This window comes from Accipiter gentilis, chromosome 17, assembly GCF_929443795.1.
Source record: "Accipiter gentilis chromosome 17, bAccGen1.1, whole genome shotgun sequence".
Classification (NCBI taxonomy): domain Eukaryota; kingdom Metazoa; phylum Chordata; class Aves; order Accipitriformes; family Accipitridae; genus Astur; species Astur gentilis.
Window position 1 is genome coordinate 3,252,664 of NC_064896.1, and position 25,999 is coordinate 3,278,662.

At 55.6% G+C, this 25,999-nt stretch overlaps 2 protein-coding genes across 20 annotated transcripts in view; both read left to right on the forward strand.

Annotated features, from left to right (window-relative positions):
* The window catches only part of MACF1 (microtubule actin crosslinking factor 1), a 147,515-nt gene that overhangs the window by 100,977 nt on the left and 20,539 nt on the right, over nt 1-25,999 (forward strand). For 13 of the 19 annotated variants that reach the window (XM_049820638.1, XM_049820629.1, XM_049820637.1 and 10 more), the window contains 17 exons: nt 12,236-12,397; nt 12,545-12,715; nt 13,665-13,831; nt 14,646-14,805; nt 15,234-15,560; nt 16,213-16,297; nt 17,234-17,475; nt 17,633-17,839; nt 18,701-18,820; nt 19,950-20,057; nt 20,420-20,638; nt 21,237-21,440; nt 22,235-22,243; nt 23,340-23,571; nt 24,311-24,537; nt 25,533-25,655; nt 25,759-25,860. In XM_049820638.1, the coding sequence (XP_049676595.1) occupies nt 12,236-12,397; nt 12,545-12,715; nt 13,665-13,831; nt 14,646-14,805; nt 15,234-15,560; nt 16,213-16,297; nt 17,234-17,475; nt 17,633-17,839; nt 18,701-18,820; nt 19,950-20,057; nt 20,420-20,638; nt 21,237-21,440; nt 22,235-22,243; nt 23,340-23,571; nt 24,311-24,537; nt 25,533-25,655; nt 25,759-25,860 (2,865 nt within the window). The remainder of the gene's footprint in view (nt 1-12,235; nt 12,398-12,544; nt 12,716-13,664; nt 13,832-14,645; nt 14,806-15,233; nt 15,561-16,212; nt 16,298-17,233; nt 17,476-17,632; nt 17,840-18,700; nt 18,821-19,949; nt 20,058-20,419; nt 20,639-21,236; nt 21,441-22,234; nt 22,244-23,339; nt 23,572-24,310; nt 24,538-25,532; nt 25,656-25,758; nt 25,861-25,999) is intronic. The other 6 variants (XM_049820631.1, XM_049820635.1, XM_049820636.1 and 3 more) reach the window with 1 other exon arrangement.
* Nucleotides 4,924-9,292, forward strand: LOC126047252 (nascent polypeptide-associated complex subunit alpha, muscle-specific form-like). The gene has a single exon (XM_049820650.1). The coding sequence runs from the start codon at nt 5,984-5,986 to the stop codon at nt 9,275-9,277; it is 3,294 nt and encodes a 1,097-aa protein (XP_049676607.1). The 5' UTR covers nt 4,924-5,983; the 3' UTR covers nt 9,278-9,292.

Sequence of the window (25,999 nt, forward strand, 5' to 3'; positions counted from 1 at the left end):
CAGGTTGTACCTCCCGAGCCCAGCCAAGCTCCCGGCCACGAGGACCCTGGCAACGTGGCTCTACCCTTCGCTCACAGTCCCGGCTCAGGTTGCTGCTGGGCTGTTTCAGGGTGCTCTGTGCACACAGACGGGGTCCCAGGGGAGCCCCAGGCTCCGCAGCGATCGAGCGCTAAATGCCACGGTGTAGGGCTGTGCCTGAGCGCTGCTGTAACACGTGGGCTCCAGGCTTCGTTTGGGAGAATTATTTATACCAACATCTATATTAGCTGCCTTGCAGGGAAAGCGCTACGGTGCAGCTCCTGCACCGTTGGAAAAAGAAAATAAATTTAAAAATGCAGTGCTCACTGCATCTCTATCTCTAAACTGCAGAACGTTTCTCCAGGAGTTTCGTTTTTAACGTCTTTCTAAAACTTTTCCAGTGGAGGTGCAGACCCACATGGAGCCAACTGAGGTTTCCTCCCACAGCCCTGCGGAGGAGAGTCCCGAATTAACGGGCTACAGGTTGCAAATCGCTGCTTGAAAGGCACGCTGGCTCCCTGCATCATGAACAGCCGTAGCCTTTGAAGAGAGGAATTGCGTGGTGGCAGAGGCCTGACATGAAATCGGGTTGAAGTCAGCTGTAAGCCAAGGGGATAAGGGAGCACCCAGCCCGGCACGGTGGGATGGGATTAGCCCGGGCGCTCTTGCCTGGAACAGGCTGGGAGCTCGGGGCTTGCCCACGCGGTGCCGAAACGGCAATCGCAAAGATTTGGCAAAAGGAGCAAGTTTAGGAGGAGAGCAACAGCACTGTAAGGGAGATGAAGAAATCCCTCTGACCTTCTGACAAATGCAGCAAAGGCTTTAAAGCACATGAATCCTCCGGTTAAAAAAAAAAAAACCAAAAACAACCAGCAAAACCTAAAAAGCCGTTTCTAAGACAGATTTGGGTTGTGCGTGATTTGGCTTTGTGCTTTTATTGCAGTGTTGAGGGAGGCTGAAACCCACCCCGAGTCCCTCTATCGGGCTGGAGACGCTCAGGGTTTATCCCGTCTGCCTCATTTTGGACATGGCACCGTGTCTCAACCTCGCGGTCCCTCCTGCCACCACCGCCTCGGTGACCCTCACGGAGTCAGATATGGGGGACACGGTCAGCAAGACGTGTAGGGCCAAAGCTCCTGGTGCAAAGGCAGGAGCTCTCCTGCATCCACTCTCAGCCAGACTGGGCGAGCGGGTGCTACGCTGCCCAGGACAGGAGGGTGCCAAGGTGAAGATTAAAGAAGCTTTGAGGACGAAGGTGGCCCTTGGTTGTACCTTGGGCTCATTAGCGATGTGTTCATCAGAGATCTTGAGCTGTCTCTGGGCTCTTTTGCTCATCACGTTAACACAGGTCCCTCATTTCCAGCTGCTGAGATGCATTAAAAGAAAGCTAAAAATATATTGGTTTCCAAATACTGCTTTCCCATGTAAACAGTGGCGGCAGCGGCAGGCAGGATGTAATGCAGTCGTAAACAGGGTGACATCACCCCGTGACGGGGAAGGCACGCGTCCCAACGCTCCGGGGCCAGTGGCCATATGAGGAAAGCTTGAAACCTACAGGTCTGGGAGACAAATGGGGATGCTCCTACTTGGAGCAAGTCTGGGAAAACCTCTGGGTGGGTTTTAGCTGAGGGGCTTTATCTTTCGCTTCAGGACGCGACCGTCGGATGGCCTGGGGTGGCTTTGGGTCACGAGTGGGGCTGGGCTGGGTGACAGCCCTCGGTAGAGCTGTTTGGTCCTCTCCCCACGGCGAGCTGGCTGTCGGAGCTTGGGCATCCCAGTGCTGGAGCGCGTTGTCTGCAGCCGTTTGGCCAAAATTTGCTGGTAACGGGGCAGGTGAGAGGAGGTTTGGTGACTGAACAGAAGCCAGGTGAGGGGTCCTGGTGGTCCGTTCCGCCCACCGCTGCCATGCCACAGAGCCAGCGAGCCGCGAAGTGAGCAGACACGCTCTCTTGAGCTCGGGGCTGCAGCTCTGAAGCTCTATCAGCCCTTTATTTCAGTCCTGGCACTTGCTGCTGGCAGGGTTCCGCGTGCTGGAGCCGCTCGGAGACACCCGAAAGGACAAAAATTCAGACGGGACCTTTGCGTCCTGTCCCATCCTTCCCTCGCACCAACACAAAGCTCGAGCAAAGCCTTGAAGTTGCAATTCCCGGCACCCTTCGGCTTCTGTCCCCAGCGGTGGGGTGGCCCTTGGTGGCTTAAAGCCATGGACTTGGGGAACCTGCAAGAGCTCTGCCCGGGATCTTCAGGCCAGGCACAGCAGGTTTTTAATTGGCTTTAGTACTTGTCGAATATTTCCCTAATGGTTTTAGAGATGGGGGGATGTGTTGGAGGAAGACTTGGCTTGCTTCTGGCACGTGACTCGGTGAGGAAATGGGAAAAGAATTTCTGGCTGTGAAACGGCAGCTCCACGTCGAGATCGTTCCTTCTTCACAGTGGAACAAAAAGCCTCCGCGCCCCAGCCCGGATGCCTGGGATTCCTCGTGGAGGGGCCCCCGGAGCGGTAACGGTCCCGCTTCTGCTCCGCCAGCTCCCGGCCAAGGTGGTAGCGGGGGAGCCGGGGGCGGCTTTGCCGGAGCGCTGGCACGGCACGGCCGCCCTGCCCCTGTTGTTTCAGCTGTGCTGGATTAATAACAGGGACCGAGAGCTGGTGTGTCCCCCGCCAAGTATAAAAATTTGGGCTTTGGGACGCTTTTGCAGTGTTGGCAGTCAGGGCTGCAGGAGGCTGCGGGGCCAGCCCTGACCGTCCATCTGTCCGTCCGGGAGGGCTCTGGGGGCTGCGGAGGGGACAGTTGTGGATGGGCAAAGCGGCTCCCGGGGGCTGCTTGGGCTCCCCCTCGTGCAGTGTGGGGCTGGGAGGGGGCTGTTTGTACACCCCTCCCAGCTCCCTGCTCCCTCGCCACCTCCCGCTCTTTTCTTTGGTCATATTTAATCCTGAAAATAAGAAAAGGAATTTCCAAAGGTTTCCCAGTGTGCAACCAGCCCTGCTGAGCACTTCGGGCCATTTCACAGGCGTTTCTCCTCCATAGCCCTTGAACCCTCCCCTTCCCCATCCATTCCCGTCTCTCCAAAAGGAAAAAGTCCCTCGGGGAACGCGGTGCTGGATGCTGCATGCGCGGTTGGTGCCGTGGCACTTGCAGACGAAGGGTCCAAGGACTCAGGGACGTGGAAGGTGGGCTCCCACCGCAGCTGTACCATGACCTTGGCCAAGCCCCAATGTTTTCGGAGACAGCAGGCACCTGCAGCGCATCCAAAAAAAATCAGGCTTTTCATCTTTCCCTGGCCATCAACCTCTCAGCTCTAATACAGCCATGGCTCACCACGGCCGGGTGGGAAGGTTTTTGGTGAAACTGTGGCACGCCAAAGTGCAGACCGAGGTCGCAGTCTCCCGACGCTGGCATTATTGGGGTGCACGGTACACGCTTTTATATGTTAAGCACCTGCCTGGCCTCTCGTATTTTTATCCCGATGCTATAATTCATCCCCGAAGTAGCAGGCCGGGTGGCTGGCGGGGCGGGTTGTTGCCTGGAGATGCGTGGAGGCTGTTTCAAGCCCTCCTGTTTTCTCTCCCAAGTCTGTGACTTCCCTCAGCATCACTTCGCAGCAGTGATTCACACACCCGGGCTGCCTCCCTCTCCCAGCCCCACGGCAGCCGCTTTAAATTTTCCCTGTCTCTTAAACCCCAAGGGTCAGGGGGTGGTGGTAGGGGGGGGGGGGGGAAGAGGGTGATGGGGGGAGTGGGGAGCGTGATGTTGACCCAAAACACGGGCTGTAAAAATTAGATTATTAGGAAAAGGAGCCTGGAGCCGGCAAGGCGTGCGGTGGGCAAGTTGCGGGTGGGTTTTTGGCAGAGCGGTTGGTAGCGCCGGCTTCGGGGAAGGCAAAAAATGGTACTTTGGTGGGGTTTGGTTGGGTTGTTGTTGTTTTGTTTTTTTTTGGGGGGGGGGGGTGATTTAGCAACTCGGTTCTTTGTGCAGGGAGGGGTGTGAGGGGAAGGGGGTCCCCGGGGTGGGGGCCAGGCCCCCTCCCAACCGGTTGAGAAGCGCCTTCAAACGCCGTATCGGGGAAAAACACCGGGACCGACTGCGGACAAAGGACCGGGGGAGTGCGGGGGCTCGGCGGGGCCGGTGCCGGGGAGGTGGTGGTGGTGGTGTCGGGGGGGGGGGGGGGGGGTTTGAGCCGAAGCCGCCGCCGAGCCAGGGCGTTGCTGCTCTTTGTCGGGGGCTGCCGCCTCCCCCCGAAGGAGGGGCCAGCCCCGGTGGGGCGGGGAAGGGGCCAGCCCCGGGCACGGAGAACCCCCCCCCCCCCCCCACGACCCCACACGGGCTCCGGTACCCCCCCCACACACCCCCTTTCCCGGGGCCGGTGGGGAGGGGAGGTGGCTGGTGGATGAAGCGGGGGGGGGGGGGGGGGAAGAGACCGCGGCACCGGGGGAGGAGGCGGCCCCCGTTGCTCCCGCCCCGCTCCCGCCCCGCGGTGCCGCCCCCCCCCCCCTCCGCCCTCCGCCGGGGCTGGCAGCGCCGCGGGAGCCCGGTGCTGGCGGCGAGCGACGGTGGCGGCGGCGGGGCCGGGGCGTGCGGCGGCCTGTGCGGTTCGGCCTTTTGTTCCGCCGGCGGGAAGGAGAACGGGCGGCGGCGGCGGAGGAGGAGGAGGAGGAGGAAGAAGAAGAAGAGGAAGGCAGCGGACCGGGAGCGCCATGCATCCCGCCGTGCCGGCCGGGGGCTGCCCGCGGGGGAGACGCGGCCCCCCCCGCCCCCGGCCCGGCCGCTGAGCCGCGCACAAAAGGGGGCGAGAAGGGGAAGGAGGCCCCGCTGCGTGGGTGTGGGGGTGGCCGTCCCGTCCTACCCCCCTCCCCACCACCATCTCCCCTCCCTCCGTCCTCGCCGCGGGAACCGGCCGCCCCCCCCCCCCCCCCCGTCGTCTCCCCGCCATGGCCGGGCCGCCCGGTGGCGCGGAGCCGCCGCAGCCCGCTACCGGCTGCCGGGAAAGTTAGTACGAGAGGGGCCGGGAGGAGGAGGAGGAGGAGGAGGAGGAGGAAGAAGCAGCAGCAGCAGCAGGAACCTCCGGCCGCGGCTGCTCCCCGTCCCCCCCGCCGGCTCCCGGCAAGTTGGGGGATTTCGTGCCTCTCCGTCCCCTTGCCATTTTTGGATGCGTTTGATAGCCCTTTTTTTTTTTTTTTTCCTGGGGAGAAAGAGAAGAAAAAAAAAAAAAAGAAAAAAAAAAAGCGAAGACCCAGCAGCCTTCCTCCTCCACCGCCGGCCGCTGCCGCCACCGGACTCCGCGGTACGTCCCGATCGCCGGGTGGCAACCGGCTGGATTTTGGGGGTTCGGTGGCCCGGAGCGTCGTGGCGAGGTGACGGGAACAACAATGCCATCATGTTTTTGAGACAGGAAACCTCTGAGTTTGCCCTGAATGAAGAACTTCCTGTGTTTAAACTTGTACGAATATCCGCTGACAAGCTCAGTTCAAATGAAAACACGAGAGTCGGGGGGAGAGGCTAATTCAGACCAGCTGGACTTCCACGGGACTTAGAGCTGGGCAGAAAATGCGAGGAGCCGCTCGCCGCTCGGGCTGCGATACGTGAGCGGCCGGGACAAGCAGTGCCTTTGTTATTAAAGAAGGACGGACGGGATAATTTAAGAGCTTCAAACTCTTCGGCGGTTTCTATCGCAAACGGCGATTGGGAATATTTTATCGAAGCTGTCGGATTTGGATGGTTTTTGCCGATGGATGGGGTTTTTTTAGGGGGGGCGGGGGGATGAGATGGGTTGTTTCGCTGCTCGGGACCGCCGGTCGGGCTGCTGAGCCGGCACGGTGCTGCCGGCGCACCCTCCCGTCCCCGTAGCGTCGCTGCTTTGGGATTAGAGTCTGCCACGGCGGGTTTGGGACCTGCTGGCCGTGTGATGCTTCCCGCGGTGGTGGGCGAAAGGTTGCCGGGGCGGTTTCGTCAGCCGTAAGGACGAGAGCATGGGCAAACCACTGAGCCGGCCAGACTGTTTACGGCAGAACCGCACTTGCCTGGGGAAGGGCGAGGAGGAGGATGGTTATATAGAGGATTGCTACGTGCCCCAGAGGTCGATATACGACACGATGAGAATTAACGAGCAAATCGATCAGGGATCGAAGCTCAATCAGCTTTCCAAGAGCACCCTCGGCAAGGGGGACGGCAGCACCATATCCAGCAATGGGACTCTGGGAGCTGCCAACGTCTTCGAGTCCAGGGCACCAGAAACGAAGAAGTTGGATGAGCGGGTCATCTTCGACGCGCTGAAGCTCAGCAGCGATGTCTCCAAGCCGGCGCCAGCTCCGCCGAGGAGACGACCGAACCCCGAGAGGAAGGAGAACGTCAACCGGCGGTCGTGGAAGTCTTTCATGCCACCAAACTTCACCGAATTTGCAGAAAGGATGGGGGCTTCGTTGAGCGAGGTGTCAGAAGCGGGCGCCTCCAACCCTTCCCTGCGGGATAAGCGGGAGTCGACCACCATGCTCACCGAGCGCCCGGGCCAGCCCGACCACGGCGAGCCCATGTCCGAGTCTCTCACCTTGGAGCACGTCTCCAAGTCCTCCGGTGCGGCGGAGGCTCTGACGGCCAAGCAGTTTGGCGCGGATGGCTACGGCGGTCCCCGGAATGAGCACCAGACCCTGCTGAATGCCGGCGAGGGCCGCGGTCACGTCGGGGACCTGGCCAGGGCTCGCCGGCTCCCCAGTGCCACCTGGCCGCGAGCCAGGAAGAATTTCATCAAGGGAAGCCTCAGCGATGGGCACCAGGAGACCCTGGAGGCTTCCGAGTCGGACTGTACGGTGGAGAACGTCAACCTCTCTCCGTGCCTCAGCGAAGAGCTGCTGGATGCAGGACTGGATATTCTCATCACCTCCAATCTCAGGGAGAAAACAGAGTCTGAACTGAGATTTGAGGAGGACGAGCGCTGGGTGATGATGGAGGAGTGGGAGGAGGCGACGCTGTCAGAGAGAGGAAAGGCTGCTCTGGTGGCAGAGGAGAAGAGGAGCTGTTGCTTGGCAGATATTTCTGAAGAAAGGGAACAATTTGCTGCTCCGGCGGACGGCTCTGCCCCCAGCCTGGGGACCTCCCGGTGCTGCGCGTCCCCGGGGGGTGCCGGCAGCCGCCTCAGCGGCAGCGCGTGCTGTACCGAGGATGCGGCGGTGCAGTGCGAGGCCGAGGACTTTGCTCCGGGTTCAGAGCGCTCAGCCAGCCCTGCGGTCCCCGAGTTGTCCGACACGGACTCCGTGCAGATGTTCCTGGAGCTGGAAGAGCAGTGCCTGAACGAGGACGAGAGCGATGGGGCCGTCCCTGGCCACGTGGAGGTTCAGGTCTCCCCGATGGATTCGGAGGGGCTGGACCCGGATTCAGCCAAACTGGCCGGCGCGGCGGTCGAAGCATGTCAGCGTACAGCCCCTTTGGACGTCAGCGCTTCGGACTCTGCCGTCGTGTCGGATCTGGAGGACTTTGATGTCACCTGCAGCTCGCAGGTACCGAGCACGCTGGAGCCAGCGACGGAGCCCTTCTCGGAAAGGGACACTTCAGCTGTCACCCCAACGGACTCGGACGGAGGGGCCTCACCCAGCCCCATGGCCATGGCAGGGCCGGGGTCCCTCCGGCAGTGCTCCCCAACACCAGTGGAGGAGGATGCACCTGACCCACTGGTGGACCCGGAGCTCACGGACAGTTGTGCGGTGGCGGTGCTGGTGGCTGGTGGGATGCCATCTCCTGAGACAGGCGCCCATCCAGCTTCTTCTGGCTTGGAGGGAACTGGTTTCCCCAGCGCCCTGGTGGGGTGGGCTGAAGATAACCAAGACTTTTTGGTCCCTGATGGTGAAGTATCACAGCTCCCTGAGGAGACCTGTCCTGGCCGAGTGTCCCCGGCTGGGCTGTCCCCCTGCCAGCCCCCAGCTCCCGACACAGTGGCGGAGGAGCTGGGGTCCCCCCCGCAGCACAGTGAGGCCAGTGGCGAGGGGACGGATCCATTCGGGACCCATCACCTTCTGCCTGGAAGGACTGAGCTCACCAACTGGGATGTCTCAGAACTGGTTTCTGAGGGTGAAGCCACAGATTTGGGATCAGAGGGTGAGGGAGCCGAGGGCCAGACTGATCTGGCAGAAAGTGGGGACGCTCGCTGTGGTTCTCTGCCGCCTTTCTGTGCCGGCTCTGCATCAGAGCTGGGCTCCGAGGCTCCGACGACATCCTCGGTGCCTGTCGAGGACCTCCCGTGGGAAATGGTTCCCCTGGGCCAGGGTCTGGCTCTGGAAGGGGCTGCCCACGCCGAAGGGTCCCCTGTGGAGGTGGCTGTCACGCACGGGGAGGCACAGGCAGCCATCCTGCAGCCGGGAGACCTGGACTTGCTGTTTGCCTGCAGCTGGGAAGACCAGCCAGCGGCACAGTGCCATACCGCACCAGAAGAGCTTCCCGGCACGTCACCCATTGTGGGGCAGCCTGCTCCCGATGCCATCCCGTGGGATGTTGGGGGGCTTTCTGCTCCAACCGACCCACCAGCACCAGGGGATGTGGCTGTCCCAGAGCCCCAGGTTCAGGGGTCACCACCAGCCACTGGGGATCCTACCACGGGTGCTGAGGAACCGTGTATTGAGCGCTTACCTCCAGATGCCACCACCGCTGCCACGTCCTTGGCGGTGGAAGAGCTTCTGGATGCCCCACCACCATTTGCTGATGTGCCTGTTGCCACTGTGCCACCACAAGCGGCCGACCCGCTTGACTCCGGTGTCAGGGATCTCGGTGGTAGCCCTGCGCCGGTGGCAGCCTCGGGGGATACAGACGACTTTGCCAACGTGGTTGTGCCACCCATCCTGGAGCACCTATCCACTGAAGTGCCAGCTTTAGAGGATGACCCCGGTGCGAGACCGCCCGCAGCGGAGGTGGCAGCTTGGGACGGTGCCTCCGTGCCGCTGGGCACAGAGGGTCCCCCCACCACCTTCCCACTCCCCCCGGAGGGACCCACCACCCCAGAGCTGCCGGGCGCACCCTCCGCCGTGGCACCCACCGCACAAACCCTCCCCGGGGCCATGCTGGGGGACGCCCTCTGTCCCCCCGGCCGTGGGGGTGCTCCTTCCCTGGCACCCAGCGAGGGAGAGGTGCCCGCGGGCACGGAGGGACCCCCTGCCACCGCTCTCATCGCAGAAGGGCCTCCTGCTCTACCAGATGGATTCGTTCCAGATAACGAGGTATTTGTTGCTCAGGCGCTGGCAGGCGGGGTTTCAGGCGCAGAAATCATTTTATTTTGCACTTGAGGGGTGGGTGGGAGGTGGGAGCCCACTCGGTAACGCGCAGCCACGATCTGTAGGGTTCAGGCTTCAAAACAGCCTTCTCCCTCCTGAGTTTGGCTTGAATTTGGCAGGCAAAAAGTTTGGGGGGGGAATGGTGTTTATAAGTAGGGGAGGTAAAAGCCTATAGCTGGCTGATGACCTCAACTATCGTCTTAAACTTTTTTGGCTTATGAAAGTACATTATGGTCACTCAGACGTAAATCACAGGCTTCAGAAAAACCTTCTCGCCAGGTCCTGGCGGGGTGGTTCCCATCTCTGAAGCAGAAAATATATCGGAAGAGAGAATTCTGTTAAACAAATTAAGTGCAAATAATTCCTGTCCTGTGCAGTCACTGCTTTCTGTAGCTTTTTGAGTGAGCAATAAGGTGCTGAGGCTCTGAACGTGCGTGGGAAGGGGCTCAAATTCTCTCCGGCGTTTGGGGATTTGCTTTGCTGTGCTGTGCTCATGGCTTTTGCCTGGAGAGACCTCGGTGGTGGAGTTCCCACAGCCGAATACTGATTTACTGCCATCTGGATTAGGAGAAATATCACTAAGGAGACATCAGAAGTTAGTCAGCGCTGAAAATCCCAATTCGGTAGCAATTACTCATCGTTTAGGCTGTGCCACCCATTTAAGAAATGCACGTGGAGGGGCTCGGAGAGATGCTTTTATATGGGGGGGGGTCCATGTAAGGGTGAGCTGGGGCACCCGGCGTGCACCTTAGCAGGAAAAAAAGTCATCGGGTTCTTGCCATTGTACGTCTGTTGTCTGAAATGCACTGCTTTGGGGTCAGCGTTGCTTTGGTGGTGGGACCCTTATTTTACGTGCAGTATCTCTGATTGTGAACCCCATAAATCTTCCGCTTGCTCAAGCTGTTGGCAGCTCCGGCTCTGCACCGGGACGATGCCGGTTCTTCCCACCACGGGGTCCGGCTCAGCAGTCGGCAGCGGTGGGGTTAAGGACCGTGGCCGCCCGGGAGATGAGGGAAGCAGAAAGCGAGGGGATGCTTTGGGAAGCATTTCTGGAAGCGAGGAGGAGGAGGTGTGGCGGAGCAGATGTCTTTCTGCTCGCCAAGATGTCTGTCCGGCTGCTTCACCCGGGCAGGACACCTCGCTCTACGCCTTCTCCTGCCCAGCGAAGGGTGTACGTTAACTATTTGTTTCAAAGCTGAGTCACAGCGAGGTTAATGGACTAAATTGCTGGAATCTTTTTATGAGCAAAGAAAAACAAGTGTGTTGGACATGCTCGCTCCTCAGGCCATTAGTGTGATTATCTTTGTAATGATCCTTGTGCAGCGTCATGCTCTCGGGCTGTACCGATTCATGTGTTGCAGGTACCTGTGGTCTGACGGCTGGGTTTTCTGCAGGGCTCCCTCCCTGCCCGGCTGCTTCGAAGCCCTGGAGTTTGTTTTTGCAGCGTGCGGAGGGCTCAGACCCAGCCTGGCATGCCAGACTTATCAGCCTGGTCCTTTTGTGGGTTTGGCTGCTCCAACAACCAGCTCCATTTATAAACAGTAACAGGAGAAGCATCCGGGGAATCGGTGATTTCATGTCACCATTTATTTCTTATAACCGTGGCATAATTCTCCCTGAGCAAACAGCTCTGGACAATGTCTGCCAGCACACCCTTCGGTTCGTGTCCTGGTGCGATACCTCCCTGCCCCCGAGTTGCTGAGCTCTGGTGGGAAGGAATAGCTTTTTCTTAGAAAACGGGGCAAAGAAAGTCAAGGGAGCCCCTCTTACTTGGACCAGGAAATTTTTGTGTGTGTGTTTGGGGTGGGTTTTTTTGCGTTTGAGGTTTTTTGCCTGCCTTGTGTTCCTTTGGAGGCAAAGTGATCGCTGGGTCTGGAGAGCTGTGCCATCCACGAGTCACTGCTCTGCTAGGAGAGATTTTGCATCCGAGTGGGAATTTTTTGATGCCGTCAGTCTCTATATTCTCGGGCACGTGAGGAGGAGGTACGCTTGAGAAAGCTGGCTGCAATCCCCTCTGCTTTCCAAAGAGAAAATGTTGCAACAGGGCCGAGGGCTCTGATCCTGTCCAGCGCTGGGTGCGGGGTGACCTGTGCTCTCGATGGGCTCGTGGTCCAAGGGACCAGAGTAAGCGATGAAGGACTCCGCTCCCTTTTTTGGGGGCTTGTGCTGTTCGCTATGGGGAAGCAGCCGGCTTCTCCCTTGGCACCGGGCTGTGCGGCCGCCCCAGCCGTGCCAGAGAGGGACCGTGCACCGGCGGCCGCGTCAGCGGGTGGTTACAGCAGATCCACAGCTCTGATAAAGAGCACTTATCTCCTTCACGGAAACAGGATTTTCCCTGCTGCCTCTCTTTACAATGGGGAGCTTCATTCGCTCTCCTCCCCCTTCCCTATCAAATCTTTTTTGGTTTAAAAAGCTTTTCCCCACGGGATTCCCAGGCAGGACCATGCCAAATATGTGGTAAACGACTAGCACATTAATTGCCTATTGCCTTTGTCTTTCGAAATACGGCTAGTTTCTCGGTGTCTGTAATTTTGTGGTTAACAAAACTCATGTGATGTCAGGTCTCCGTTCTCAATAGCATCACTGTGAGAATTGCTTTGGGTTTTTCCCCAGGAGTATTATTTCCCAATCTGATGGCTGACCAGAGCCGATGCTCTCATTTCTTCCCCGATTTGCTCTCTCCACCTCATTCTGGTGCTTGGAAAAAGGGGATTTACCCATTTAAAAGCAGAGGTGGATGCGTATAGATCCTGAGCTGTGCTCCACACCACCGAATGCCTGCTTGCATTACTGGGTCAAGGCAAGGGGGGAGTTTAGACAAGCTTGCACAACTCTAATAAAATCAGTGCAAGCAGCTACTGCATCTTCTCTGGAGAGGAGAGCCTGTTGTATCTATTGAACAACGGAGGGGCTGTAAGAGCAGCTCACAGGTTATAAATACCTTTTCTCTCCCACCCTTCCCATCCCCAGCTGTTCCAGAAGGAGCAAGTGGATCCTCTCCAGCTGAAACTACAGCAAGTCAATGGAGTTGGTCAAGGACTCATCCAAAGTGCCGGGAAAAACTGTGATGTCCAAGGGCTGGAGCATGACATGGAAGAAATCAACACCCGCTGGAACACCCTCAACAAGAAGGTGAGAGCATGGGGAGGTGGCTGTACCTGGTTTCTCCCAGCCCTGTAAGGGTCTGGCAGAAGAAGGGGGTCGTCGACAGGCTGCTGAGGCTCCGGCGTTGATGCATCACCGGCCTGACCGTGCAATTCGGTTGTGTTTGGGGTGCAGGTGGCCCAAAGAGTTGCTCAGCTGCAAGAGGCCCTGTTGCACTGCGGGAAGTTTCAGGACGCCCTGGAGCCGTTGCTGAGCTGGCTGACGGACACCGAGGAGCTCATCTCCAACCAGAAACCTCCCTCTGCGGAGTACAAGGTGGTGAAAGCCCAGATCCAGGAGCAGAAGGTGAGCAAGTACAGGGTAAGGGTTGGCTTGATGGGAGGGGGAGCTCTGGACAGCCAGACAGTTTTTTGGGGGTCCAACTGTAAGAGACAAGGCATAGCTGGGATGTCTATAAGCCTGCTTCTTTCATGGTGGCTCTTCTACATTCTGATGTAATGAGGGGAAAACTGCAGCAGCAGAAAACAGGCAGCTCGTTTGCCCACACTCGCTATCTCCATCGTCTAAATCACCAGCGTTACTTTCTTGTCCCACTGCCTCTTGAAGTTTGCTGCTGGTTTTGCTGGTCGGCCGTGTTTTTCCAGCCCTAAGTTTTGTTTGTGCTGGTAATTCTGCTGCGTCAGGAGCAAGCTGGCGTTGTAGGTACCAGTTTGGGTATTTGGACAAAAGGAATGAACAAACTGTAAGAACCGACTCGAGGCGTGCCGGTGTTTGCAGAGATAACAGCCTGGGCCGGCGCCTGCCCTTCTGAGCAGGCGGATGAAAGTTCAAGTGTGGTCGTGGTAAAACATTTTAGAAATGAATTCTTACCGAGGCTTGGTCTGACATATTGAGACTTTGAAGAGGAAATTTATTTAAAGTGAAAGTTAAGAACTTAATCTTCATAAGTTCGGGGGGTTGATGGGGAAGCCTCCGAAAACTTCTCTGGCACAGAAGTGCTTTGAATCTCTTTTAGAATAGAATAGAATAGAATATTTCAGTTGGAAGGGACCTACTACGATCATCTAGTCTAACTGCCTGACCACTTCAGGGCTGACCAAAAGTTAAAGCATATATTAATTTTTTTTTAACTGGTTTTGATGGCTGTCCTGCTGGGCTGGCTTTGGTCTCAGCCCCGTGCTTACAGTGGTTTTCGGCCACAATTAGAGATTTGCTATCTCTGAGGGCTAGAAGAGGTTCTGCTGATCCAGTCTGGTAACTTTTACCCTCCTTTGTTTCCCTGCTGTTGCTAAAGCTGCTCCAGCGACTCCTGGATGATCGCAAAGCCACCGTTGAGATGATCCAAGCGGAGGGCGGCAGGATCGCGCAGTCGGCCGAGCCCGCGGACCGGGAGAAGATCGTGGGTCAGCTGGAGAGCCTGGAGCGCCGCTGGGCAGGGCTGCTGGGCAGGGCGGCCGGCAGGTGAGAGGGTCTGCGCCGCTGGCCAAAAACACGGGGCCAGCTCGTCCTGCGATTCACGGTGCCCCGGAGCTTGGGGTTACAACACGTAGGGAGCTGGCGGAGATTTCTGTGCGGATACATCCTGGAAACGTGGAAACAGCTGGAAAACATGAGAAATCAAAGCCTGTTTGGGAGCTGAAGTTGATAGCGGTGGTTTACAATGGCAGGGAAGAGCTCAGATTAAATAAATTCCCTGCAGGGGATGGATGTTATTTTTATTCCTCTAAGCATTAACGTTTAGCTTCAGCAGCAACATCCTGTTGACACCTTTCTGCTGCCTGAATCTCATTTGAGTTGCTTGTTACTCCATAAGCCAGTATTTGAGGGTTTGAAGTCACTTCTGAGGGCCAGATTTGACCCTCCCAAATCACTGCCAACTAGATGGACTGTCCATCTAGGACTTGGACTGGTACTGGGCTGTCTTTAAACAGAAGCTCAGCAGCTCTGAAACACCGAGAGCCTGGACACAAGCTGAGCACATCGGAGGATCTCCAAGATAGTGGTAGGAATGGAAGAAGAGCAGCACAGCGGGGCAGCCTTTCTGCCACCTTCCCGGGGGGGTAAACTGGACCCTAAAGGCACAGCTGCAGGAAAAAGCTTATTTTGCAGTTTCTCCACATTGATTTTTGTGTTTGCCTTTGCAGCTTGCCTGACACAGTGTCTCACCTTGCTCTGAATAGGGCTGCTTGGGTTCCTTCTTCCTAATACTCGAAGCTGCTTCCCATGCCGGGCTCCAAGGGGGAGCTGCTCCTTACTGTTTTATTCCTTACCACAGGCAGAAGCAGCTGGAGGACATCTTGGTGTTGGCAAAGCAGTTCCATGAAACCACGGAGCCTGTGTCGGACTGGCTCTCGGTGACGGAAAAGAAACTGGCCAACTCCGAGCCCATCGGTACCCAGACTGCCAAAATCCAGCAGCAGATCAGTCGGCACAAGGTAGGACCCGTGCGTGATCGGGAGCTGCCGATGGAGGTGGTTGGTATTGGGTCCCACTCGGGTGGTTGTTTCTGCCACGGCGAGGGGGTTTTTGGCACGAACAAGTATTGGCGGAGTTTTTGAGGCTGCTTTATGTACAGAGAAGGCTGCAAACCCTAACCCACCAGTGTGGGTAAATACGAAACTGATGTCTTTGCACCTCGCAGCGAACGTATCTGGCTCTGGATAGAAAAACCATTCCTGTTCTTGTGTTTCTTTTAAACCTTTTTTTAGTTTGATGCAGTTTGCCCATTCACGGGTGGGTTTTGTGTCTCCTTCATCCCTTCAGTTGCATTCATTGTTTCTGTTTCCCCATTTACGTTTGGTTTTATCCATTTTTTTTCACTCATTTTCCTTTCTGTTGTCCATTTTATCCTCCCGGCATTCAGGCTCTAGAGGAAGAGATAGAGAGCCACGCGGCCGACGTCTCTCGGGCGGTCGGTGTCGGGCAGTCCCTCTCCTCCCTGAGCTGTGCCGCCGAGCGGAGGCTGCTGGCAGAGAAGCTAGACTCTCTGCAGACCCGCTACGGCGAGGTCCACGACCGGTGCTGCCGGAAGGCAGCGCTGCTGGATCAGGCGCTGTCTAACGCCAGGCTCTTTGGGGAGGAGGAGGTGGAAGTGCTCAACTGGCTGGCTGAGGTCGAGGACAAGCTCGGCTCGGTATCCGTAAAGGATTACAAACGGGACGTCCTGCAGAAGCAGCATGCCGACCAGCTGGTATTTTCCATTTTCTTCCATGTTTATGTTGTTTGTTTTGTTGCATTTATCTGGTTTTATTTTTGTTTCTGGTCTGACTTTAATTTTGCGAAGTTTGTTCCGCTGCTGGTTCTCTTCTAGGCTTGGAGAAGCGTAAAGAGGTTTCATGTGTTAAAAACAATAATTGTGGCCCCAAAAATGGGTTTCCTGGGGGGGGAAACTTCAAATGATTCATTTGCTTTGTGAACAATGTCTGAGCGAGCTTGGCCACCCCGTGCCTTTAGAAAGCTGGATGCTGTTTCCAAGAATGAGAGCTTGAAAAGCCCAGTGGGTTTTCTGAGCCAGGCTGGCCACCGAGGAAGCCGTCTGCTTCCGCTCCCCGGGGGCCGTGCAAGCTCTTTTCAAGAGTGAGGTTATGTCTAATCCAAGGGCAAGTTCTCTGGTAACACATATCCAATGGGATGGGATGGGTTTGCTCTGAGATTTGAGCCTTTGGGTCCCAGAAGTCCCAATAACTCCCGTAGCAGGAGAAGGATGACTGGACAAGTATCAGATCTGCTGTCCGCCCTTCTCGTGCTCAGTAGGAGCCGTTCGTGGACTCCTTAGAATCTCTGGCTGGCGGGATTCGGGGACCTGTCCGCAGAAGGGTAACCCCAATTGCCTTTCTCTCCAGGCTTTGAACGAGGAGATTGTGAACAGGAAGAAGAATGTGGACCAAGCCATTAGAAACGGGCAAGCTCTTCTGAAGCAAACCACAGGTAACACGAAGATCTGGGCACGCTCTGGCCGATGTGGGGGGTCCGGGAAGCCCCCCGTCCTCCACATCGTCCTCCCTGGGATGTCCACGCTCTGCAGCGATACGTTGTTCGGGGGAAGGCTGTTCTCCCTCGGGTTTAATTTCCTTTCGGCTACTCCCAAAGTAGCTGTTTTGCATCCAGACCTGGATGCCGAGCCATAAGCGCTCCAGCTTAGTAAATCCCAAGTACCAACTTCGCAGCTTCGTGAGCGGGAGATTCCCACCACCAGCGTGGTGATGCTCAGCACTGAGCAGCCCTGCGACGCAAGGGAGGGTTTTCTCATTGCATCCAGCTGCTAAATCACATGGAAAGAGGTTAAAAATACACCCGGCCCTTTCCTAATATTGCTTTCCCATACTGAGCAGTTGTTGCTGTTGCCACGTGGGTGTGAGTTTATGTTTATGAGTGGGAAGAGAGGTCGGGGCAATGCATTTCCTTCAGATGTGGTCTGCTCAGAGCAGATGTACAGACCTCTGTCCTTGTGGGAGCCGTGTAGCAGGAAGAGTGATTACAAAGAATTTGGCCTGCAGTTTCTTGTCCTCTCGGAAATAGCAGTAAAGAGTGAACTGGACCTTTTCTCCTTGGAGCTGTGGCACGTTAGTTGAGAATGGAGTTGTGGTGGCTTTGGGGCTTGTGGCAAAGCCAGGCTTCGCAGCACGCTTCCCTCCTGTTCCAGGGAGGAGGTGGACATTACACTGGCTGGTAGAAAACGTCAGCTCAAACAGTACCTTCCCAGCTGTAAAAACAGGCTGCGAAGTTGCGCCGATATATAGAAAAGTGAGACTGAAATTAGCTATTTAGAACGGAGGGCGGGGGTGGAACAGGGCAGGTGGCTGCTTCAACCTTCCTGCAGCCCCCCCAGCCCAGCATCATTTGCCCCTTGCTGCTGTCTCGCAGGGGAGGAGGTGTTGCTGATCCAGGAGAAGCTGGATGGAATTAAGACCCGCTATTCAGACATCACCGCTGCCAGCTCCAAGGCGCTGCGCACGCTGGAGCAGGCTCGGCAGCTGGCCACCAAGTTCCAGTCCACGCACGAGGAGCTCACCGGCTGGATGAGCAAAGTGGAGGACGAGCTGGCTTCCAGCGGGGGACAGTCCCCCGCCGGCGAGCAGATACCCCAGTTCCAGCAGAGGCAAAAGGTGGGGGCTGGCAGAGCAGCACCCAAGGAACGGGGGGACACGAGGGTGGGAGCCGGTGGGAGTTTGCTCGGTGTTTTGAGAGGCCTGGGAGGAGCTGGAGAGGGATGTCACCTCCAGAGCGCTGAGAAGGACATATGTCCGTGGGTGCCTTCCACAGGAGCTGAAGAAGGAGGTGATGGAGCACAGGCTTGTCCTGGACACGGTGAACGAGGTGAGCCGAGCTCTCTTGGAGCTGGTTCCCTGGCGAGCCCGCGAAGGGCTGGATAAACTCGTTTCGGACACCAACGAGCGCTACAAGCTGGTCAGCGACACTGTCAAGCAGAGGGTGGAAGAAATCGATGCTGCTATTCAGAGGTCTCAACAGGTAATTTAATAACCCTGCCAGAGGCTGACGGCTTTTCTCGGGAGAGTGGGAGCGAGCGGCTTGGCATCGCTCCAGCCCGCGCGGCGCGATGGCGGCGGGAGGGATAGCAAGCGCAACCCGACGGGAGGGCCAAATCCTGTCGGGAATGCCAAGAAATGAACGGGCCCCACCAGCAGCGTGTGGAAGCAGGGCTGGTTTCTGACCCATCCCGTTGTGCATGGTTCGGGTAGGATAACTCCGGGGCAGCACCACATTATCCCCACCTGCGGGCTTTTGCTTGCGTGGGTGATGTAGATGGTGTAAAACTGACGACAGGTGACTTTCAGGCCTGGAAAAATGTCATCCCCTGTTGCAATAGCACAGAGATTTGTTCCAGGCGAACAGTCCTCTCAAAAAAGGCTTGTTCTGCATGGACTGGAGGCTGTGGAGCGCTGTGAATAACTGCCCTCGCTGGCTTTGAGCACTGACTCCACGAAGCTGAGCGTGCAGGCAAAATGATTGTGTAAAACAGAGCTGTCCCCTTCCCTGTGGGCAGGGAGGGTGTAGAGGAGGGGGGCTGCCCTGCTGCGCTGAGCGCCTGTGCAGCAGTGATGCTCTGCGCCCCAAAACCAGCTGCAGGAGCTGCCGGCCGTGGGAGAGCGGCTGCCGCTTCTCTCGGAGGGGAGCTTGGAGTCAGAAACCTGTGTCCACCCCAATGTCCCCTTCTCCTCCTTGCCTCTGCGTGCCCAGGCAAGGCATTTGTCCCCATGCATCCCGCTGGGCACCCCCCCCCCCCCCCACTCCATGTCTCCCACCATCCCCAACTTGCCGTGGGCTCCATCCCTGCTGCCCATCACTAACCTGTCCTTTCCCGTGTGCCAGTACGAGCAGGCGGCCGACGCGGAGCTGGCCTGGGTGGCTGAGACCAAGCGAAAGCTGATGGCTCTCGGTCCCATCCGCCTGGAGCAAGACCAGACGACGGCTCAGCTGCAGGTGCAGAAGGTACGTGCGCGCTCGGTGCTGCGGGGGGGGACGACACGGGGTGGGCAGCGAAGGAGGGATGCCGTCTGCCTGATGAGCTGGGGTGTGAAACGCTGAGCCCAGAGCACGAGGAGAGATGCAACGCTTGGCCTTGATAACTAGAAGGAAAAAACGAGGGAGAAGCAGGATTTAGAGAAATGAAGTGTTTGACCTCTAAAGGAAAAAAGCCTCCTGTCCGTCTGCGGGAGCCGAAACCTTTCCACGGGCGTTTAGGGCTGGATGGGTGCTTTTGCCTGGACTCCCTCGGGAGAGCTGCTCCTTCCAAAGACTTTCCCTGTGGCCGCTGGAGCGAGCTCTGTCTGGGTCTTGCAGGTGCTGGCAGCAGGAAAGGTTTAGAGAAATGTATATATTGATTAATGAGGATGCTTTTACATTTGCTTTTTGCTCATTGTTCCTTGCAGTGGGGGACTTCTCGTTTCCCTCCCAGCAACCAAACGTGGAACAAAGAGACGCTGGGGTTTTTTTATATCTTTGAGATGAGCTCATGCTTAAAAGAACGTGCACTTTAAATAAACGGCCCTTTTCTTCCCTTACCAGCCTCGGCAATCAGAGCAGCATACAGGCTTATTGGATTTTTTTTATAAAAAAAAAAAAAAAAAAAGAAAAAGACATTGTTATAAGGGAGGGGGACTGAACTGTTGAGCATTAAGTTAAATTGAGCTCAGCTTGGCTTCCCGCTGTTAATCATGTGGACCTTGGGAACAGCAAAGTTACTGGTAGATGTAGTTCTGGAGAGCATCGTTTTGGGGGGGTTAATGTGTTCGCTAATGAATGGATGGTGGAGCTTTTCCTCCATTAAGGACCCTGGGTGTGGAAGTGGACTGATACCTCATTTCAAGAGCTGTTTTCAGGCCTTTGAAAGAGAGAGGTTGATGTAGATGAGTCATGAGAAAAACATGCAGTAATCTGCATTTTCAGCCAGATTTTCAGTGTGCTGCAGGACACTTGTGCTGAGTTTTGCGTGATCTCTGCAGCGCTGAGTTCTGCCTGCTACAGCTGGCGCAGGCAGGAGGGTCCCGTGGATGAGCTGGGGGAGAGGTTGGGCTCGGCTCTGATTTCTTTCCTTTCTTTGGACGTTTCCTTTCTGCAGGCTTTTTCCATCGACATTATTCGGCACAAAGACTCCATGGATGAACTGTTCAGCCAGCGCAATGAGATCTTTGGGACGTGTGGGGAGGAACAAAAAGCTGTTCTCCAGGTGAACCTCCCTCTGCTATTTACTGCGACGGGGGAGATGGAGCGGGGAGAGAGGCGAATTCTCAGCTCTTGCACGGGCTGAAGTAGTTTAAAATTACTCCATCTTTAGTAATTCCCACCAGCGTTAGCAGAAATCTCTTTACATTTATTACTCTCCTTTATTGCATATTTTTATTGCAGTGTTTGTGGATGGGGGGGGGGACAGCAGAGATTTCTGAGGCTGCTTTAATTGGAATTACAGCTTGCACACGTGGAAGGCCACCAAAGGCACCTCCTGCTCTTCCAGCTCACAGCATGCAGCTGGCGCTTTTCCTGGGCCCTTTTGCATCCCTCGCTAGAACTCTTTTCCCTCTTTTTTTTTAGGAGAAAACCGAGTCCCTGGTGCAGCAGTACGAAGCCGTCAGTCAACTCAACTCAGAGCGCTACGCTCGCTTGGAGCGTGCCCAGGTCCTGGTCAACCAGTTCTGGGAGACCTACGAGGAGCTGAACCCATGGATCGAGGAGACGCAAGCCCTCATCTCCCAGCTGCCCCCTCCGGCCATCGATCACGAGCAGCTCAAACAGCAGCAGGAGGACATGAGGGTAAGAGGACGCAAAGTTTGCATCTCCTGCGCCATCGGTTCTTCTGCCTTAAACAGAGGCGCAGCGCTCGCAGAGGCGAGAGCGCCTTTTTTCTAAATTTTTCTGATTATTTTTTTCCCCATTCTCTTCTTTTGGGGGGATCCTTCCTATGTAATACAAGTGTGCTGTGAGCGTACCATGTGGAAATCGCTAGTTACGTTGGAGCACTTCTTACTAAAATACAGATTGCACCCAAGGGAGCCTGGCTGCCTTCGGATCTCCTGCCTGATCGTGGCAGGGAAAATCGCTTTGTGCTTTTAGGGTAGGGAGCTGCAAAGCGAATTTTCTCAGTGGGGTCCCCTGTGGGGCTGTGGGGAGGGTCAGGAGCCGGCCGTGCCGGGGAAGGACCCGTGCCGGGCAGCGTGCCGGCGCGTGCAGAGCCGTAGCCATGTTAGGAAGAGCCGAGTGCCATGTGCTTGGCAGATGCTGGGTCAAGAAATCCACGGTGTGAGTTCGCTACCAGATACGATCGCTGCTCTTGGAGCGTTGCATGAAATAAATAGGCAGCGGCTTTCAATAGATTTCTAAACAAATGTATTTTTTTCCCTCTATTCCCTAGCAACTGAGAGAGTCCATTGCTGAACATAAGCCTCATATTGACAAGCTGCTGAAAATCGGACCGCAGCTCAAGGACCTCAACCCCGAGGAAGGGGAGATGGTGCAGAAAAAATACTCGACGGCTGAGGCCATGTACGCCAAAATCAAGGAGGAGGTGTGTCAGCGGGCTCTCGCACTTGACGAAGCCGTCTCGCAGTCCACCCAGGTATGCTGGCGTGCAAAGGAGCCGAGTCTTCTTATCGCAGTCTCCTGGGGAAGCCACGTGGTTTGAAATGCAGTTTTATTCCGAGTGTTACAATTGTAAAACCCTTTATAAGGCACAACGTGGTCAGACACCTCCAGGGTAGTTTCCTGCCGCTCAACGCTGGCTGCGAGAGCGGGGGAAAAGGCATTTGAATCTTGACATAGTAAATAGGGTAATAAATTTTTACAACCTCAGTAATGATGCTCGTTCAAAGGGGCTGTTTTGGCATCCACCCAAGGTTGGAAGGGCCCAGAGAGCCTCTTGAAAGAGCTTGGAGAGATAAGTTTCATTTCTGATAAGCTGTGTGTGCAGCGAACAGCCATGGGATCCTTTGTATGGGAGAGTTAACGGTTGTCTCCAGGGTCTGGGCATCTCCAGAGGAGGTCGGTGACTGCAGGAGTGGAGATACGAAAGGAGGGCCAGAGTCTGTAGGTGCTAAAGTCCAGAAAGGGGGTGAAGAGTTCCTGCCGCTGAGGGTTTACGACCCCTGGTTATGTTTCATTTCACCCCGTGTTACCGTAGTACAGTTGGTTTTTGTCATGTCTGGGTTTTTATTTTTTTATTCCTGTATTGTGTAGTCACTTCTCTTGGTTTGCACTTGTATTAACTCCGAGTTTTTCCCCCCCCACACCTCCCTCCCGTCTCATCTCTCACTCCCATTGTGGAATGTGTTATCTGTGTGTGTTGCTGCCTGTGCCCGTCCTCCCCACATGGTCCCATTTCATTCTTGTGTTGACTGCGTCCCACCATTGCAGATTACGGAGGTAAGCCCCACCACCACAGATGTTCATTTACACTCTTTCTTTGGGCTGATTCTATTTTACACCCGGACTTTTATTTCTGGTCCATGCACAGCTCAGCAGAACGTGCTTAAAAATTAACTCTGGGGGCCTGAAATCATGTTTCTGAGATGGCTTTCGTTGCATTGCCGCCTGGTCTCAGCAGTGGCCAGCTTCTGCTGAGAATGCTTCCTGCAGAGCAGAGGTTTTGCTTTCAGAGCGTTTTACACTGATGCACAGAGCTTTCTGCTCTAGCTGGACTTGCCGGTTTGCTCCTGCTTGTTGGCTGAGCCAGCGTGCCCCTGATCAACTTTGCACCGAGAGCCCGTCTCCTCTCTGCTGTTAGAGCTGGCGAACCAACACTGGTGTCCTGCAGAGACGGACCAGAGCTCTGGCAGCCAGAGTGCAGAGCTGTCCTTCTCACCAGCAGAGATGGTTTGGGATCTTTAAGGCCAAAGTTGACTTTTCCTTAAAGAAAAATAATAGTAAACCCTGCTAGACCCCCCCTCACTCTTGGCTTTCTGGTTCTGCTTTTGTCGAAGCCCCAGCTCCGTGGCAGTTCCCTCCTCCCCGTGTGCATGCAGCCTTCCACCATCTCCCGCTGACCCTGCCGGGGTGGTTTTCTCGCTGGTGTTGCACCAAGCCGAGATTTCGGTCAGCACCAAACACAGGCGCTTTTCCAGCACCTTCTTTGCACGGATGCTCAAACCACCGGGATTGGGTTTTCTTGCCACGCTGCCTGTCCACAAGAAGCGGGACAGCGGTCAAAAATGTGAATTTTGTAGGCTCGAATCTGGTGACGAATCGCTGCTGTGTTTGGTTCACAGTTGCCTGTGCCGGCTCTGTGGGTCTATATGGCTGACGTATGGTTTGAGCTGGTGCAGCCTGGGGCTGTTGGCAGCGGAGGAAAGCAGAGGCAGGTGTGAACAGGAGGCTGCAGGTTTAATTGCTGTTGCAGGCAATGTTTGTCCTCTCCGAGAGGCCGCTGGGTGCAGCACTAAGGGCTGTTGCACACGCAGGGAGCGATGCAGCGTTGCTTAATCTCATCTCGCCCTGCCCTAATGGACTTGCTCTTCTCCAGTTCCATGATAAGATCGAGCCCATGCTGGAGACGCTGGAGACCCTCTCCTCCCGCCTGCGAATGCCACCCCTCATCCCCGCCGAGGTCGATAAGATCCGGGAGTGCATCAGCGAGAACAAAAATGCCACGGTGGAGCTGGAGAAGCTGCAGCCCTCCTTCGAGGCTCTGAAACGCCGTGGGGAAGAGCTGATCGGCCGATCGCAGGGAGCGGACAAGGACCTGGCAGCAAAAGGTATCTCCGGGTGGATTTAACAGGAGGTGCTGGCTGGGCTGGTAGCAGTGCCCAGCTTCTCCTACCCAAACCGCAGCCCCGTCACTGTTGGGGAGGCTTCGATGTCCCAGGGGTGTATTTCAGAGGGTCTCCTGGCCTTAGGAGGAAGGATGAGTCCTCTGCACGCAGTTATCTGGTGCCAGCTTCCATCTGGAGCAGACAGGGTGGTATCAGTCGGAGGAGAAAGAAGGATTTGTGGCTGCTCAAGCAGAGGTTTCAGCTCAGCCGAGCTGAGCCGTCACCCTGAGCTGGTCTCTTGTGGCAACCGTTGGTGGCCCCTGTGAAATGATTTGTTGGTGTCGATTCAGCATCTAATGGAGGGAAGGAACATCCCCAGCACAAAAAGACCTGTCAACACGATTGGCACTAATTGGCACCTTTCTTGGCAGCTCAACAGCCAGCTCATGGACTGAGTGAGCATAGGCTTCACGCTAGAGGTGGCCAGAACAGAGGTTCGTTGGAGGAGAGTGTGTGGGCAAATTTGCCCTGAGCTTGCCTGCGCATAATAAAGGCTTTATTTCTGCAAGCTGGAGCTTCTCACGTCCCTCAGTATGTCTCAGAGTTAATGCTCTGATAGTCCTGGTCATCGTTCCCATTTGAATATTCTCTTGGCTGTTTCTAAGTGGGAAGTGTTTGCAAAATGGTTTTGAGTCGTAAAAAGGTTTCCTTCTTCACTGAATGTTTTTGTTCCCTTCCTCAGTCATCCAGGATAAGTTGGATCAGATGGTCTTCTTCTGGGAAGACATCAAAGCTCGGGCGGAGGAACGTGAAATGAAGTTCCTTGATGTCCTGGAGCTTGCAGAGAAGTTCTGGTACGACATGGCAGCCCTCCTGACTACCATCAAAGACACGCAGGACATCGTTCATGACCTGGAGAGCCCAGGCATTGACCCCTCCATCATCAAGCAGCAGGTGGAAGCGGCAGAGGTGAGGACTGTGGGGCTGTACCTCTGTCTGGAGCTTGTCTGCACCCAGCTTGTAAGCTAAACTGGGACAGATCTTAGATATGAGCATGGCCAGAAGTGGTTGTAAAACAGTTCTGTAGGCAGTCAGTTGGATTACGAAATGTTACTTCCATTGCAATTTGGAACTGCAAAGAAAAAAACAGAAGCGTATTTCGCATATCCCTCACCACCACCACCACCCCGCCCTGTTCCAGACAAGGAAATGATGCTTAAATCACTTTATCTGCTGCTGTTTTGGGAAGCTTATCGAGCGTGCGGTCAGAGTTGTGTGCCCACTTGTTTTGAGTGATGTGGAAGTTTGCGCAGTTCTGCTCGCAGTCTGAGTCGAAGGCATCTGAGTGCTGTCTAGCGTGGGAGGTGTATATTTAGATTTTGGTTAGACCAGAGATAAGCGTAAAGCTGGATGGGCTTGGATTTGTATGTTGTTGGTTGTTTCAAATAAGCGGTGAAATCCACTTCAGGTGGATTTGACTTGACTTGGACCATGGGGAGCAGGGATGTTTCTTTACGCTTTGCTAAGTTTGTTCTTGCTGTGTCCCTTTTATAACCATTCTGACTTTGGTTTGCAACTCTGAAGTCTCAAAACCTAATTCCTATATTGACAAAATACTCCTGTAAACAGTCCATCTCTTGTAAACAACCTCTTCAGCCAGGCGGTTCAGGCACACGTCAAGCTAAACAGAGATGTTCTTATTTTAGTTCCCCCAACCACTGCACACAGCAGCATTGCTCCCAGAGGTGGGAGCAGACCAGGTTGGTGGTGGTGATGCTGGTGAGCTGGACGGCCGTCTGCTCGCTGCCTAACTGGTCCTGGGGTCTGGTGTCGGGCTGTCGGCCAGGGTGCAGGACACCAGAGCAGGACAGACTCTCCATGCTTTAGCCCTCCTGTTCATAGGGCAATTTTGGAAGAGCATTTAATAAAAAAACATTTTTCTTTTGTCGCTGTGTTATATGCAGACTATTAAAGAGGAGACGGACGGCTTGCATGAAGAGCTTGAGTTCATCCGTCTCCTTGGAACCGATTTAATTTTTGCCTGTGGCGAAACTGAGAAACCAGAAGTGAAGAAGAGCATTGATGAGGTAGGAAAACCAGCAGCCTCTCCTTCAGGTAAAATCGTAGGAGCAAGTGGGAGCTCCGGTAGAAGAGCCTAATGAATTTTGTGGGCAATCTTGTGTTCCGCAGATGAACAACGCGTGGGAGAATCTAAACAAAACGTGGAAGGAGAGGCTTGAAAAGCTTGAAGAAGCCATGCAGTCGGCTGTGCAATACCAAGATACGCTTCAAGTAAGAGGCCGGGCTGTTTGTGTGGAGTGGGTAGACCTTGGGAACACCACTGCGAATCCTCTCCCTGGTGTTGTACTGGGATTTACTCTAATGCAAAGCAGAAAACATCTCCTGGGCGAGCATTTGCAGCCTCTGATAG

Excerpts from the sequence above, each read along its gene's own strand:
- LOC126047252 (XM_049820650.1), top strand. The coding sequence starts at position 5,984 with ATGGGCAAACCACTGAGCCGGCCAGACTGTTTACGGCAGAACCGCACT.